The following is a 13,921-nucleotide window of genomic DNA, read 5'->3' as shown; positions in this document are numbered from 1 at the left end:
AAAACATTTACCGTCCTTTGTTAATGCACGTGGAATACGGTGGCTCTGTGATTAAACACCTTTATTTCATCAGTCCCATTTTTGTCAACACACACACACAAAATACTGAGGCAGGAAAAACGGCGTTATTCTTCATAATTACCAGCGAGAGTTTCCTTTTATTTCACGTTCATGTTGCATAATGTCACTCAAAACAACCTTCCATTTAACAGAACACTCAATTTAAATAATAACAGACCTACTGAGGTTTCTTCTTACCAACATTTAGCACATTTAAATAAAAACATCAGTGCCAGGACTTTCTTGTTCTTTGCATTCACAAGGCTTATCAAACTGCGTTTCCACTTGCCCAGTAATTATCTGATACATCCTAATGGAATAATTCAACCTTGACAAACATTTTCTATAATCACAAATCCTCCTTCTAGCCATTATGTTTTAACTCTAACACTCTTTCCCACTTTATCATGAACTACATCTCCCACGTTGGCCTGTTCCTTCTGCCCTAGCCCAGCTCTCTCTATCCTAATTCCAGTCCACACACACTTCCCCTACTGCCACCCAGGAAATTCTGCTTTTGAATGCATTTAATCATGTCTTCACTATTCCCCAACAGATGCTACGCAGTGATCCAAAACTCATCATTAAGGATAAGCATAATAATTATTGAAAAAAATAAAGATCACAGAGCCCCTCGCTACAGATTTTTCCTAGAAATGTTAAGTATCTGCGGGAAGTGTGAGTGGAAGTGGGATCAGGCCCGTGTCTGGGATCAGAACACCTCCTCTGCGTTCCTGCACCGGGACTGTCTGAGAAGCTTGAGTCGGGCCAGAACCTCCGGCACGGTCAGCTCGCCATGGACGCGGTTGTCCCTCGTGCGCACGTTCACGCTGTTAGTCATCTTCTCCTTCTCACCCACCACTGCCAAGGACAACATCGAGTCAGGAGGAGAGAAGAAACAAACAGGACAACAGCAGCAGAGTCCATGTTAGTCACAGTGGCTGGTCTACAACAGCAGCAGCTGTTCTGAAGACCCACTCATGGGGTGAGAATACGAACAAACGTAACACATCATTTAACACCATACACTGCAGACATGCAGTGGTCTTTATTTGCCCTCACACACTGCAACACAAAAAAATTTGCTTCCTTTCCTAATTAACTGCAATTTAAAAAATAAAAATAAAAATTGAGACGACAGTACAGCTTTAGAAACGCAATAAACAATAACACCTGAACTAGATAACTTATTAAGCAAAATAAGGTTCCAACAAAATAAGGTTCAAAGCTCCGTGTTCCTCAGGGGCGGAATATGTAAACAACGCGCACGAGGGCATCAAAGGAGTGAATCGAAACTAGCTAGCGGTGGTACGCTAACGACAGCTAGCGTCGCCACAGCGGGTGGAAATGATCATACAGTTAAGCCTGCCCACTAAGAGGGAAGATATGATTGGTCAATTTTACTGTCATTTGAAACTGGTATTGCGCTGAATTGTAACTCCCAGGCCCTCCGTAAACGATCAGCGGGCATCACAGTCCTGATAGGGGGAGACACAGGCTCACAGGCTTCCACTTAACCCCTCACCTTCCAACACAGATTGAATACACACGGTTGAATAATTTATTTGCTTATATTTTTGTAATTGTTTAGATGTCAATTGTCAAACTGTAAGTAGATAAAATAAAATTGGATAAATTGTATATATTTATGTTTTAAGAATATTTTAGGCCCTCTGAGAGGGCGTAGAGGGCCCTGACCGTTCCCCACTGACTCTGAAAATGTTCAGCACAATACAAAAACTAGACAGTGGAACATCAGTCTCCAAGCATCATCCATTAGTGTGTTGTGTACAACCAATCAGATTCAACTGTGTCGGATTATGACATCATGGAGTAATTCATGACTACTGGAGTACAATTATACATACAGCAGCCATGCTAGAGCGTACAGTCTGAGCGGCTATGGTCTGAGCACTAAGATTTCACTGCATTAACTGCTCCAGAGATTTTCCCAGTATGTCAGACAGCATTTCTGCACAACAATGGAAGCTACACAGTGAAATTAGGTTGCCATCTGATTCCCACTTACCCAGAATGAAGTTGTACTGGGCTAGCTGGGCATTGCGGATTTTCTTGTTCAGAAGGCAGCTGGAGTCGAGGTCTGCGTCCGCCATGAAGCCTGCCTCCACAAACTGCTTGCACACCTACAGAGGAGCAGGCCCCATCACCCTGACTCACCCAACACGTACAAAGTATCTGGGCCACCCTTCTCTGATCTAGGCCTACTCAACTGCATGTAAATGTAGATGTTACACGCTGGTCAAAAGCCAGGCCTCTTACACAGAGGGGGCTAAGATGCATGTGGAATGATCAGACTGCATTTAAAGCAATAGGCATCCACTGTGTTTGAGAGAAGTGACCCACAAAAGCATTTGGATACAGTATAAACATAGTAAAAGTAAACAGACTGATTAGACCATGACGGAGCAGCCTACTTTACTGGCATATTCCTCAAGGGATGGATTAACAGGCACCAGCATCACCTGGCGTGGGGAGAGCCACAGTGGCCTGAGGGCAGGTAAAGGGGGCGGGGCCACTCAATTAGACGGCAGAGGCAGGTTTATACATGTTCTATATTAACACAGGTATTTAATGCACATAGTAATTAATGGATAAATGTGTTTTTTTTTTTATTAAATATGACTGCTGATTTGAGCTGTATGAATGAAAGAGCATTACTGTTGTACCATTTTCCAGCATAGTTCTCAGTAAGGATGGCGATCATTCTCTCTACGGAGCCCAGGATGGCACGGTGGATTATAACCGGTCTGGCTCTATCGTCCCCATCTTTCCTGTGAGGGAGTGCAGACATCACAGCGTTGGTTGGTGAGAATGCAGTTTGAACACACTTCAAATAAATGGAGCACGTAACCCTCGAAAACCACAAAGCTGATGGCAGCGTGAGTAATATATGAGTGGGCTGGGATTTAGACGCTTCCTCACCCAACATATGTTAGGCTGAATCGAATAGGCAGCTGGAAGTCCAGCTGAATGGTGGCACATTGGTGGTAACGTCCAATAGCGTCCTTAATGTTGATGTCGATCTGCAGAGGCAAAACAGGAACATTTCAAAACACCAAAAAAAAGGGAACATTCGCTAAAATGTCTGCATCACTGGAAGACGAACCTTTGGGCCATAAAAAGCTCCGTCCCCTGGGTTCAGCTTCCATGGTTCACCGAACTCATTCAGACTGTTCTCGAGTTGCTGTAAAAAAATAAAAAATAAAATGAATAAATAAATAAATAAAACCACAAGAAGAGCCAAAAGTTTGAAGGACTTCCAGAGTAGAACCTCTGTGAGGTCAGCAAAATAATTTCAGCTGATGAATTCAGAAGCTAAATCTAGAATACTGTATTTTCCAGACTATAAACCGCTACTTTTTTCACAATTTGAACGATGTGGCTTATACTGAGGTGCGACTTTTCTGTAGATTTTTCTTCACCCATCAGGGTGGTAGGTCAAAGTTGTAAATCAAAGAATAAAGTGCTCAATTTCATTTAGCACATGCAAGCAGCAGGAACGACAGAGACATTTTTTCAAACCAACATGTGTTGTGCCAAATTCTGACACCCCTCCTTTGCATACGCATAAAGACGCTACAGATGATATTAGGGAGTTACAGTGATTATAACTTAGTTCATTGAGCACTCTAGTTTTGTCCTAACTAGATACTTAGACATAATACTGCTGTAATACTGCGAAGTCGTGGTCAGAGGTGAACTTCGGGATAGCCAGAGTGTATTTTATTTAAAATAATTAACATCCTTGAGCATGTGTGGCTTTGGACATAGGTAATGCCGTGCCGTTTGCTGTGATGGATAATTAAAGTCTAGCTCTTATTTATGCATAGAAACATAAATTGACATTATAATCTATAGCGTCTTTATGCGGATAAACGAGGGGAGTCGGAATTCAAGACAATACCGGCTGAAAGCCAAAACTGTTGCACATGAAATGCTACAGGGACCGTTCAGAAACTGATCAGTTCAGTTAAATGTACAGTGATTCCCCGCTTAAGGACGGAGTTAGAGACTGAAAAGTAAATTCAGTATAGAAAAAACTAAATGTTCTCGTGCGTGAGTACAGAGTGAGAAAGAGCGATCGCATTGCCGAGATGGGCTGCGGTGGAGACTGCATTGCCTTAGCTTATCGTACACAACACTCCACTGTGCTGCCACTGCTCCTTTTTTAAAAAGTCGGTCGTAACTCCGGTCCGTCGTTAACCAGACCCGTCATTAAGCGGGGACTCACTGTATTCAGTTCAATAGATATATGCGGCTTATACAACATTTTCCATTAAAAAAAAAACTTTGTAGGTGCGGCATATATTGAGGTGTGCTCTATAGTCCAGAAAATACGGTAATTCTAGAACAGAACCTTGATGATGGCTAGAAAGGCTACCTTCTCACCTTCTCAGCCTCGTTCCAGATGCTGATGTCACCGAGGAAGTTCGCAGGGCGGGTGGACAGGTGCAGCTGAAAGGAGAAGCCGAAGACATGGTAGACGCAACGGAGGAAGTCCAGACAGCCCTTCATCTCACACTCGATCTGGACAGAGAGCAGCAGAATTAATTACCCCTGCTTTACCTCACCATACACTCCAGCCCCGTGTTTCCTAGCTAATAATACCATTTTAATGGAAACTAGAAAACAAATCAAAGAAGGAAATATTTCCTGTACATTTTTAGTTCCCTTCACATTCAGGATGGTTACGTGCACATTCTTAAACATCTCTTCCATTTCTGAACATAGTGTGTATGAATTCCAAAAGTAAATTCCAGAGCCATACCATGTGGCTGCTGGGCGTACCTGCTCCACGGCACAGAAGATGTGTGCGTCGTCCTGTTGGAAGCGCCGGACTCGGGTCAGTCCTGTGAGCGTTCCGGAGAGCTCATTACGATGCAGAACACCAAAGTCCGCCAGCCTCAGGGGTAACTCCCGCCAGGAGCGTGGCCGATGACTGAACATTAGACTGGGCGGAGCAGGGAGAGAGAATCTGGAATTATACCTGTAAACTCTACTTCATATATATATATATATATATATATATATATATATATATATATATTGCTCAAAAAAATAAAGGGAACACTAAAATAACACATCCTAGATCTCAATTAATAAAAATCTTTGAAATCAGTTGAAAATCTCTCATTTCTACCTGTTGTCTGTTCCATTTGCATGATTCACAATCGGTGTTGCTTCCTTTCTGAACACGAAGTGTGGATGACTTGGAGTTACATTGTGTTGTTTAAGTGTTCCCTTTATTATTATTTTTTTTAGCAGTGTATATATATATATATATATATATATATATATATATATATATATATATATATATATATATATATATATAGATAGATAGATAGATAGATAGAGGTACACACACACACACGCCTCCTGAATGGAGGGCACAGATCCATATATATCTCAAAAAGACTGCAGGTAAGCAGGTAACTACTGCTGTGTTCAAAATTGAAGTGAAGTACACAAAGTTTCCGGAGAAACAGGACGTTTCGGAGAGAGGTCCTTCATCAGCTGTGCAAAGTTAGTTCTCACACACACACACATACACACCAGTGTCCTGGGCAGTTCATGGGCTTGAGGGCGAAGACGTCCTGCTCCACGGGGAAGGAGAACATGTTCTGGCCGTAGTGCTGCCAGTGTCCTGACGTCTCCCACAGCTTGCTGTTGTAGATGTTTGGGGATGCCACTTCCTGAAACCCTCTCCTCCAGTACTCCTCCTGTGTGGAGGGCACAGATCCACATGTCAAGAGGAATCAGTGTCCTGCACAAAGACAGGCTGTTGACTATAAAGCATGGCTAAATCCAAGAGTGTTGTGAAGAAAAACATGGACTGAGGATTTCATAGCTTCAGGAGGGTAAACCCACTGTCTAATAAGACACACTGGAACATTTACACATTTAAAGAGGCCATACAGTTCATTCAACACCCTGTATTGCTGCAGTAATGAACCACTGTACTAAACACTGCTTTAAATGATAGTCTAAAAATGTTATAGGAACAAACAATTTATGTAACTCTGTAAAGCATGCTGGAGTCCCAAGTTGCAGATTGCATTGTGTGAACAGTGAGCCTTACCCTGATGAACTCCGTGAGTGTGTTGAAAATGTAGGCGCCACGGGGGAGGAAGAAACAGCTGCCAGGACTCAGATCATGGAAGAAGAACAGCTCCTGGTCCTAAATCATCCCAGCATAGAGAGGGAGGGAGGGAGGGAAACAGTGTGGGGAAGAAGCAGCACTAAATAACCCCTCGTCCTTAGTTGGAAGACGTTGTGTGCTACAGCTTTTCATCTCCATGGGGGATTGAAGTGACACACGCCATAAAATCTGCTGTGAACTCATAAGACAAACTGTCCCCAAGACCACCAAACTCTGAAAGCCTGAACGTATGGCTGCGGACCAGCACACCCAATCATGTGGCTCCTCACGGTCTCCTGCTCATTTTCTTTGGGCAGTGTTTGAAAGCCAGCCTCAGACAGAGAGAGGAACATGGATACAGCTCGCAGAGAACCTGCCAGTCCTCACCAAAATAGGGGAGGATATCAAACACACTTTAATCGAGAAACTGACATAAGCAGTCTTCACTGTTCATATACCTCCTTCAGTGAAATGCATAGGAGTGAGGGGTGTATGCCGGTCTAAAACTGGCCTCTCTATAAAAGAGCTTATGTAGTTTTGTGTAGTTTAGTATTAGCTTCTTTTTATGTAAACATGTGAGAGCACAACTGGTACTGAAAATTACACTTGAGAAAAAGTAGAAATAAAAAAATTTAAATGAAAGTGAATTATTTGAAATGAAATAATTTTGGAAATAAAAATGTCTTATGTTGATCACAAAATATTTTTATCTTTGATTTGTGTGGATCATTTATTAGTAAATATTTAAAATCTTTTATGTGTGTGCATCATTTTCAGTGTAGCATGTTTGTGCTTTTGTGAGCAGGCTGTGTTGAGTCTCGTGGGCGGGATCGAGGCAGAAGGACGAAAGGCCTGCTGGAGGCCGTTGGCCTCGATTTTGAGTGACAGCTTGGCCACGCCCACTGTTTTCACAAGTGAAATGCAGTTTTGAAGTCTAGAGAGAGAAAACAGCCTTAATCATTGACTCCAACTGACGCTTCTAAGCTAAGGCAAAATCCAAAAAGTAAATTATGAGTGCTTACAACTGAAACAAGTTTAAACACAACTCCAAGCAAAATCTGAATTCACTCGATCAGTAAATCTGGGAATAAACTTATACACTCACCGGCCACTTTATTAAGTAAACCTTGCTAGTACCGGGTTGGACCCCCTTTTGCCTTCAGAACTGCCTTAATCCTTCATGGCATAGATTCAACAAGGTACTGGAAACATTGCTCAGAGAGTCTGGTCCATATTGACATGATAGCATCACGCAGTTGCTGCAGATTTGTCAGCTGCACATCTATGATGTGAATCTCCCGTTCCACCACATCCCAAAGGTGTTCTATTGGATTGAGATCTGGTGACTGTGGAGGCCATTCGAGTACAGTGAATTCATTATAGTGTTCAAGAAACCAGTTTGAGATGATTCGCGCTTTATGACATGGCGTGTTATCCTGCCATGGAAGATGGGTACACTGGTCATAAACGGATGGACATGGTCAGCAACAATACTCAGGTAGGCTGTGGCGTTGACATGATGCTCAATTGGTATTAATGGACCCAAAGGTTCAATGTCACTTAAATCACCTTTCTTTCCCATTGTGATGCTTGGTTTAAACTGCAGCAGATCGTCTTGGCCATGTCTACATGCCGAAATGCATAGAGTTGCTGCCTTGTGATTGGCTGACTTGACATTGGCGTTAATGAGCAGTTGGACAGGTGTACCTAATAAAGTGGCCGGTGAGCACATTATCCTATTTTGCAGAAGACTTGCAAACAATCACAGTGGACCTCGTTTCTACTCAGGCAAATGAAGTTGCCCATTTCCATTCCCTGCAGGACACCATGTCCCCTTTCTCTGCCCAAAGCCGCATCTCTAACTACCAGTCAGGGCTTCAGTCCATGGCCTCATCTTATCTCTGGAAGGAAGTGGAGACACATTTTCCTTCAGCATGAAATGACTCCTTTTTTCTTTCCCCATGTAGCTGCGCTGGTGAAGGACCCTAAACAAGGCAGTTCCACACGTGAGCTCCAAGAGCCAGTGATAACGATTCTGAGCATGAACATAACATGATGAGAAGGTTGGACACTTATGCACTGCACCATCACCTCAGGGGAACGTGGAATGAGTCTTCCTGATGGCTCTGAGCCGTGGGCGTTGCCCGGCCCACCTCACCTTTCCGATTTTTCGGTGGTCCCGGTTCTTGGCCTCTTCCTGAAATCGCTCCCACTCTTTGAGCATCTTGCTGTCTGGGAAGGAGATGCCGTATATACGCTGGAGTGTCTCCATGTCCGATTGGCCTTCCCAGTATGTGGAGGAGTTCTATACACACATACACACACACACACACACACACAATACATGCACGTCAGGGCTAGCCAAGCCACATGGGGCTCCACATGGACCTGAAGCATGTCTGATCACTATAAAAAAAATATTACATTTTGCATTCAATTATGAATTTCGGTGCGATTACTTGTTCAACTGAGTACGATTTTACAATGGAGCTTTGAGGTAGAGATGATCAAATGTGGTAATCATTTCTGACGCACGAGTCCAGATGCCGATATACCTTATAGATCTTCAGTGCTTTGATCTTGCCTGTATGTCGTACATGAGGACCTCGACACAAGTCAATGAGGGAGCCACATCTAGCGGGGTACCAACAGAGAGAACCAGGACGGACCAGGTCAGTCCAACGTATTCTCCAGGGCCCCCATTCAGAACGGAGCAGCAATGCTAACACTTGAGGAAGCAACTACACCTGTCATTTGTGAGGCTTAGTCATTAGTTAGCTTTAATTTACGTCAAAAGTCTGAAAAGAAACGAAAAACTGTGCAAGGACACTGCTGTGTACACATAGCCTTGCTTCTGGTGCTGGTGGGTTTACCTGTACACGGTAGTGGTGGGGGTGTTCACCTTCTCGTTCAGGATACGACATTTAAACTGGTTATACTGGAAACCAAGAACCAGCATGACACAGAAAGAAGGTTCTTAACCAGTCTACTGCAGCACATAACATTCATATGAAACTTGCTTCAGGGTAGGTAGAACCAACTAAGTGTTTGTTTTACCTTGAACATCTCCAGCAGTGTTTCTTTGCTGATCTCCAGTCTCTCAAATGGCTGTTTGTCCTTCATGATGCTCTTGCAGATGGCTTCCAGATCTCCAAACTCAGTGCTTGATACACTTCTGGTGGTGAGAAAACCACACCCACAAATGACTACTAAACTGATATTTCTGACAATATGAATAACATATGAACAATTTCTTATACACAATAACAAAAATAACTAGGATGTTTTATGAGTGACGGTCTAATATCATAGTTCACAGGTAAAAATAGTCACTTCTGGCCATCCAGGAACATGTCGTAGTAGAAGCCGTTTTCTATGGGTGGGCCATAACAGAGACAGCCTCCATAGTAGCGTTCCATGGCTTCACCCAGCACATGGGCACTGGAGTGCCAGTACACCTGCACACAGGCATGACGCACTAGTCAATATGCCAAAAAGACCAAACCGTGCTTGTTACACATTAGTTTTCACCCTCACTTTGGACCCTCTGTCCATTTCCATATTTCCATTCACAATGCACCCAATGTTAATAACAGACATGTACCTGTCTGGATATCATCACTTATGGCACTGGACTATTTCACGGAGTATGTACATTCAATTCACGAGTAATCAACTCCAGTTCACATTCTACTGATTTCTTGTCTACATCAGACACTAACAGCCTGGGCATCTTCGTGATCAAAACGCAGCAGTTCCAGGGAGCAGTCTGCCTCCAACGATCGGTCCAGGTCCCACAACTCTCCATCCACACGAGCAATCACACAGCTGTCCGCCAGACCCTGACTGCAACAACAGGCCAATGACAACACACAAAGCTGAAATACACTCCAACAGCAATGTACACAATCCAAGCCCATAACCAGTTGTAATTCCCTGTTAAGGAGCAGACTAAACATACTGCACAGTAGCATATACTGACATAGTACAGTTTCAGTAGGTGTTGTGCTGATATAGTACCCGTCTCAGTAGGTGTTGTGCTGATATAGTACCCGTCTCAGTAGGTGTTGTGCTGATATAGTACCCGTCTCAGTAGGTGTTGTGCCGATATAGTACCCGTCTCAGTAGGTGTTGTGCCGATATAGTACCGTCTCAGTAGGTGTTGTGCTTATATAGTACCCATCTCAGTAGGTGTTGTGCTTATATAGTACCGTCTCAGTAGGTGTTGTGCTGATATAGTACCGTCTCAGTAGGTGTTGTGCTGATATAGTACCGTCTCAGTAGGTGTTGTGCTGATATAGTACCGTCTCAGTAGGTGTTGTGCTGATATAGTACCGTCTCAGTAGGTGTTGTGCTGATATAGTACCATCTCAGTAGGTGTTGTGCTGATATAGTACCATCTCAGTAGGTGTTGTGCTGATATAGTACCATCTCAGTAGGTGCTGGGGTTAGTGCAATGACCTGCAACTGCATCACCTCATTAATCACTCCTACTACTACTAACCCCAAATTCCCCACATCTATGAAGCCTGGTAAAGGACCTCTCTGCGTGTGCCTCTCCAGGACCTGTTAGGGAACAGCGTCTAAACTGCTCACCTGATGTTGCAGGCCAGCTGGTACGGCGTGCTGATCCAGGACTGTGCTTCCACTGCCTGTCCGTCAGGCAGCCGCACCCTGATGGGCTGGCTGTGGGCAGCCTGCTGGGCCAGCAAGGCATCGCTCTCCTCCTTCAGTCGCTCGTAGAGCTCCAGCCGCTCCGAGATGTATCTGGGCCACGGCTGCAGCTGAACCATGGAAGGAGATGCACGTTAGGAGCAGGGTGGGGTAAGTCAGCAGATCCTACTGGATATGTAATCAGTCTACACCATCCAGCCCGCTAGGTCAGTATAAATAAAGACACCCTAAATTCGGTCTGCAAAGGGAGGCAGATGTTACTGATGCAATACGGATGTAATCTATGTATACTGTGGATGACCACCTGGCTTTTGACGGGTTGTATTAGGCATGACTTTTAAAACCCCTTAAACCCAGAAGAAGGCTTCTATATATTTTTTAATACCTCCCCCACTCCAACTTCTTTAGGTTTCTCCTTTTTCTTGATCTTGTCTGCCGTATCTCGACCGTTTGGAGCTTTGGCCTGCGGAGCATGTCAAAACAGACAACACTCACAACATTAACACACCCATGCGGATCAAATGCTGTGCCCATACTGCTCCCAGCTAAATACAAATCCCGTTACGTCTCGGCTCCTCAGAGGTTAATATTGTAACGTAACTATTGACCACGTCCACAGTTAGTTAACCTAGTTAACTCAGCTAACCTACTTAACCTAGTTCATATATAGCTAATATATCTTACATCCTTCAGCTCAACCAGTACCGCTCATTCTGGCGATATCACTCCGTGACAACAACCACAGTGCTCGTATGTGGAATTACGAGGTAAACCTTCTGGTGTGCGCTTTCTTTCGCTTCTTTCCTCGTCGTTTCTCTATCAGTCTTCTTGTTTCTCTCACTTAACACGTCGTTATTCGTCTCGTGGCCTTTCCTCGCGTGCGCGCGATCCCGCGTCTCGCGCTCCAGCTCCGCGCGCAGACCACGCCGCAAGTGCACGAGCCGGTACTTCAGCTTCTCGTTCTCGCCCCTCAGGCGCTCCAGCTCGGGGCTGCTCGCCAGGGCAGCGCCAGTCTGCCCCCCGGTCAGCCCGTCGCGGAGACGGGTGATCTCGCCGCTAAGCGCCTCGATCTGCTGTTCTTGAGCGGCTAAACGTGCAGCTACGTGGTCCGCCATGTTTAAATCCCGCCGTGTGACAGCTGTGTGTCTTTTCCCCAACGGGAGTCGCTCAGGACAATGTGGATTAGGTGCTGTGGCGCCCTCTGGTGTACATTAACAGTACTTCAGTGTGCGCCTAAAAAATTAGACACGGTAGTCTACACATTTCAGAAATGGTCTTATCTTTTTATTAACATTAACATTACGCATTTGGTTGCTTAATTGTTATTACCACGCGTTTTATCTGTTGTTTAAATCGTTGTGTTTGTTAAAAAATAGAGCAACATTGCGTTTTAGTGACAATATTAACTCTCGCCTCTAGGGGGCAGTATTGTATTTTTAAGCAGCTCACAAGGACGCTTACGTCAATATCAGCGGACAGCAAGCATGTACGGAAAGAAAACATTGGACTCTAATTCATACTTAACGTTCCTATATTAGTAATCAAGGTAACGTAAATATTTTATGTAAATACTTTAATTTGCAGCCAAAATTGGATGCATATGTATATATAAGTATTAGTGTATACTATGGTATAGCGCCTAACTTGTTGGTAAACAGGACTCGATGAAAAAAAAAAACCAAATGTAACCTTTAATTTTACGAGCCCTCATACAGCTGAGCAAGATCAGCTCGAAATATAACTGCTTGTCTTAGGAGGTGTTTGACGTCCCCTTTCGGGGCAACATGGCCCACTTTGCCCCTCCGAAGCTCGCTGACTTCCTTCTCACCGAGAAGCTGGGAAGTGGGACTTACGCTACGGTTTACAAAGCCTACAGGAAGGTAATAAAACGAGGGCGTAACGTCTGCTCATAACACTTCTGGGGTTTGACACGTCCAGGATTGTTGTTTGTTTGTTTGTTTGTTTAGACGGACAACAGGGAAGCGGTGGCTGTGAAGGTGGTCAGTAAAAGAAGTCTCAATAAGGCTTCAATGGAAAACCTGCTGACCGAGATAGAGATCCTGAAAACGATCCGTCATCCGCATATTGTTCAGCTGAAGGACTTCCAGGTAGACTCAGGAATTATATATGAATGTTACAGAAACGCTCATTACAATTCGGTTTCTTTGCTGTCATTTGGGAACAGTTCAATGAAACTATTATTCCTTATGTCCTGGTAATGTGAGAGGCAAGTCTATTGTCAAGTGAACTCTAATATTAATTATTAAAGACATGATACAATATCCAGATGGTCCATCGTTACACTACTGCAACATATAATATAGATGTTTATTTGGTATTTATATGCACTTTTAAGTTAATCAATTACACCAAATTTATGTCCAAATCATTAGCATAGGTCTAAAAAAATAACAAATGGGGCTGGAGTTGTGACAACAGTGTGTCCATGACTGTGTATGGGATTGTGTTGCAGTGGGACAGTGAGAATATCTACCTCATTCTGGAGTGGTGTTCTGGGGGAGACCTGTCACGCTTCATCCGCAGCAGACGCACCCTCCCAGAGGGAGTCGCACGACGCTTCCTGCAGCAGATCGGTGAGGCGCAAACACAACTCAACAAACTATGTACATGTATTTCTTTCTGTCTCTGAAGACATTTTCGAATATCCAGACTCGCTCGAGTTCTGTCAGGCTGCATTTGCATGTGACTCAAGGTTTCTCCGATGCTGGAATGAGAAAGCCCATTTCACTCCAGCAGTGTCTGGCGTGCCAGGATTAGGAAGTGAAATAAACTACACTGTTGCAGAAAGTATAATGTCAGAATGTAGTAATGTAACTGAAAATGGTGCCTCAAAGCTTCCTGTTGGCCAGCAGATGGCGCTGCAGTTTTGAGCCAGTGAGTTGTGTATGTCCTCTCAAAATCCCACCCGAAGCGGAACAATAGACCACTGTATGGCAAATCAGTGCATTTTCTGGCTGCCTTGTTTGATTGCTTGCTGGCGACCCAGCTTTACATACGTTTACT

The 13,921-nt window shown here is 44.0% G+C and overlaps 2 protein-coding genes across 5 annotated transcripts in view; one reads left to right on the top strand and one right to left on the bottom strand.

The window, feature by feature from the left end:
• Positions 1–138: 138 nt before the first annotated feature.
• Positions 139–12,012, bottom strand: tars3 (threonyl-tRNA synthetase 3). Its single transcript, XM_076995022.1, has 19 exons — positions 11,671–12,012; positions 11,283–11,360; positions 10,820–11,007; positions 9,946–10,069; positions 9,557–9,681; positions 9,281–9,398; positions 9,097–9,161; positions 8,779–8,857; positions 8,382–8,528; positions 6,164–6,262; positions 5,638–5,804; positions 4,870–5,032; positions 4,471–4,608; positions 3,188–3,265; positions 3,004–3,104; positions 2,748–2,852; positions 2,496–2,568; positions 2,090–2,204; positions 139–921 (listed from the first exon to the last, which is right to left on the bottom strand). Exons 1-19 carry the CDS (start codon positions 12,010–12,012, stop codon positions 773–775), a joined length of 2,454 nt encoding a protein of 817 aa, XP_076851137.1. The 3' UTR covers positions 139–772.
• ulk3 (unc-51 like kinase 3) overlaps positions 12,004–13,921 on the top strand; it is a 14,266-nt gene continuing 12,348 nt past the window's right edge. For all 4 annotated transcript variants that reach the window (XR_013126982.1, XR_013126983.1, XM_076995025.1 and 1 more), the window contains exons 1-5: positions 12,004–12,147; positions 12,317–12,443; positions 12,652–12,777; positions 12,865–13,005; positions 13,371–13,491. Coding sequence is in view for 2 of the 4 variants with exons in the window: in XM_076995025.1 (XP_076851140.1) it covers positions 12,682–12,777; positions 12,865–13,005; positions 13,371–13,491 (358 nt within the window). In the remaining 2 variants the exon portion in view is untranslated. The remainder of the gene's footprint in view (positions 12,148–12,316; positions 12,444–12,651; positions 12,778–12,864; positions 13,006–13,370; positions 13,492–13,921) is intronic.

This window comes from Brachyhypopomus gauderio, chromosome 2 (genome assembly GCF_052324685.1).
Source record: "Brachyhypopomus gauderio isolate BG-103 chromosome 2, BGAUD_0.2, whole genome shotgun sequence".
Taxonomy (NCBI): domain Eukaryota; kingdom Metazoa; phylum Chordata; class Actinopteri; order Gymnotiformes; family Hypopomidae; genus Brachyhypopomus; species Brachyhypopomus gauderio.
The sequence above is the reverse complement of the archived record's forward strand: the minus strand, read 5'-3'. Positions and strand labels throughout refer to the sequence as shown.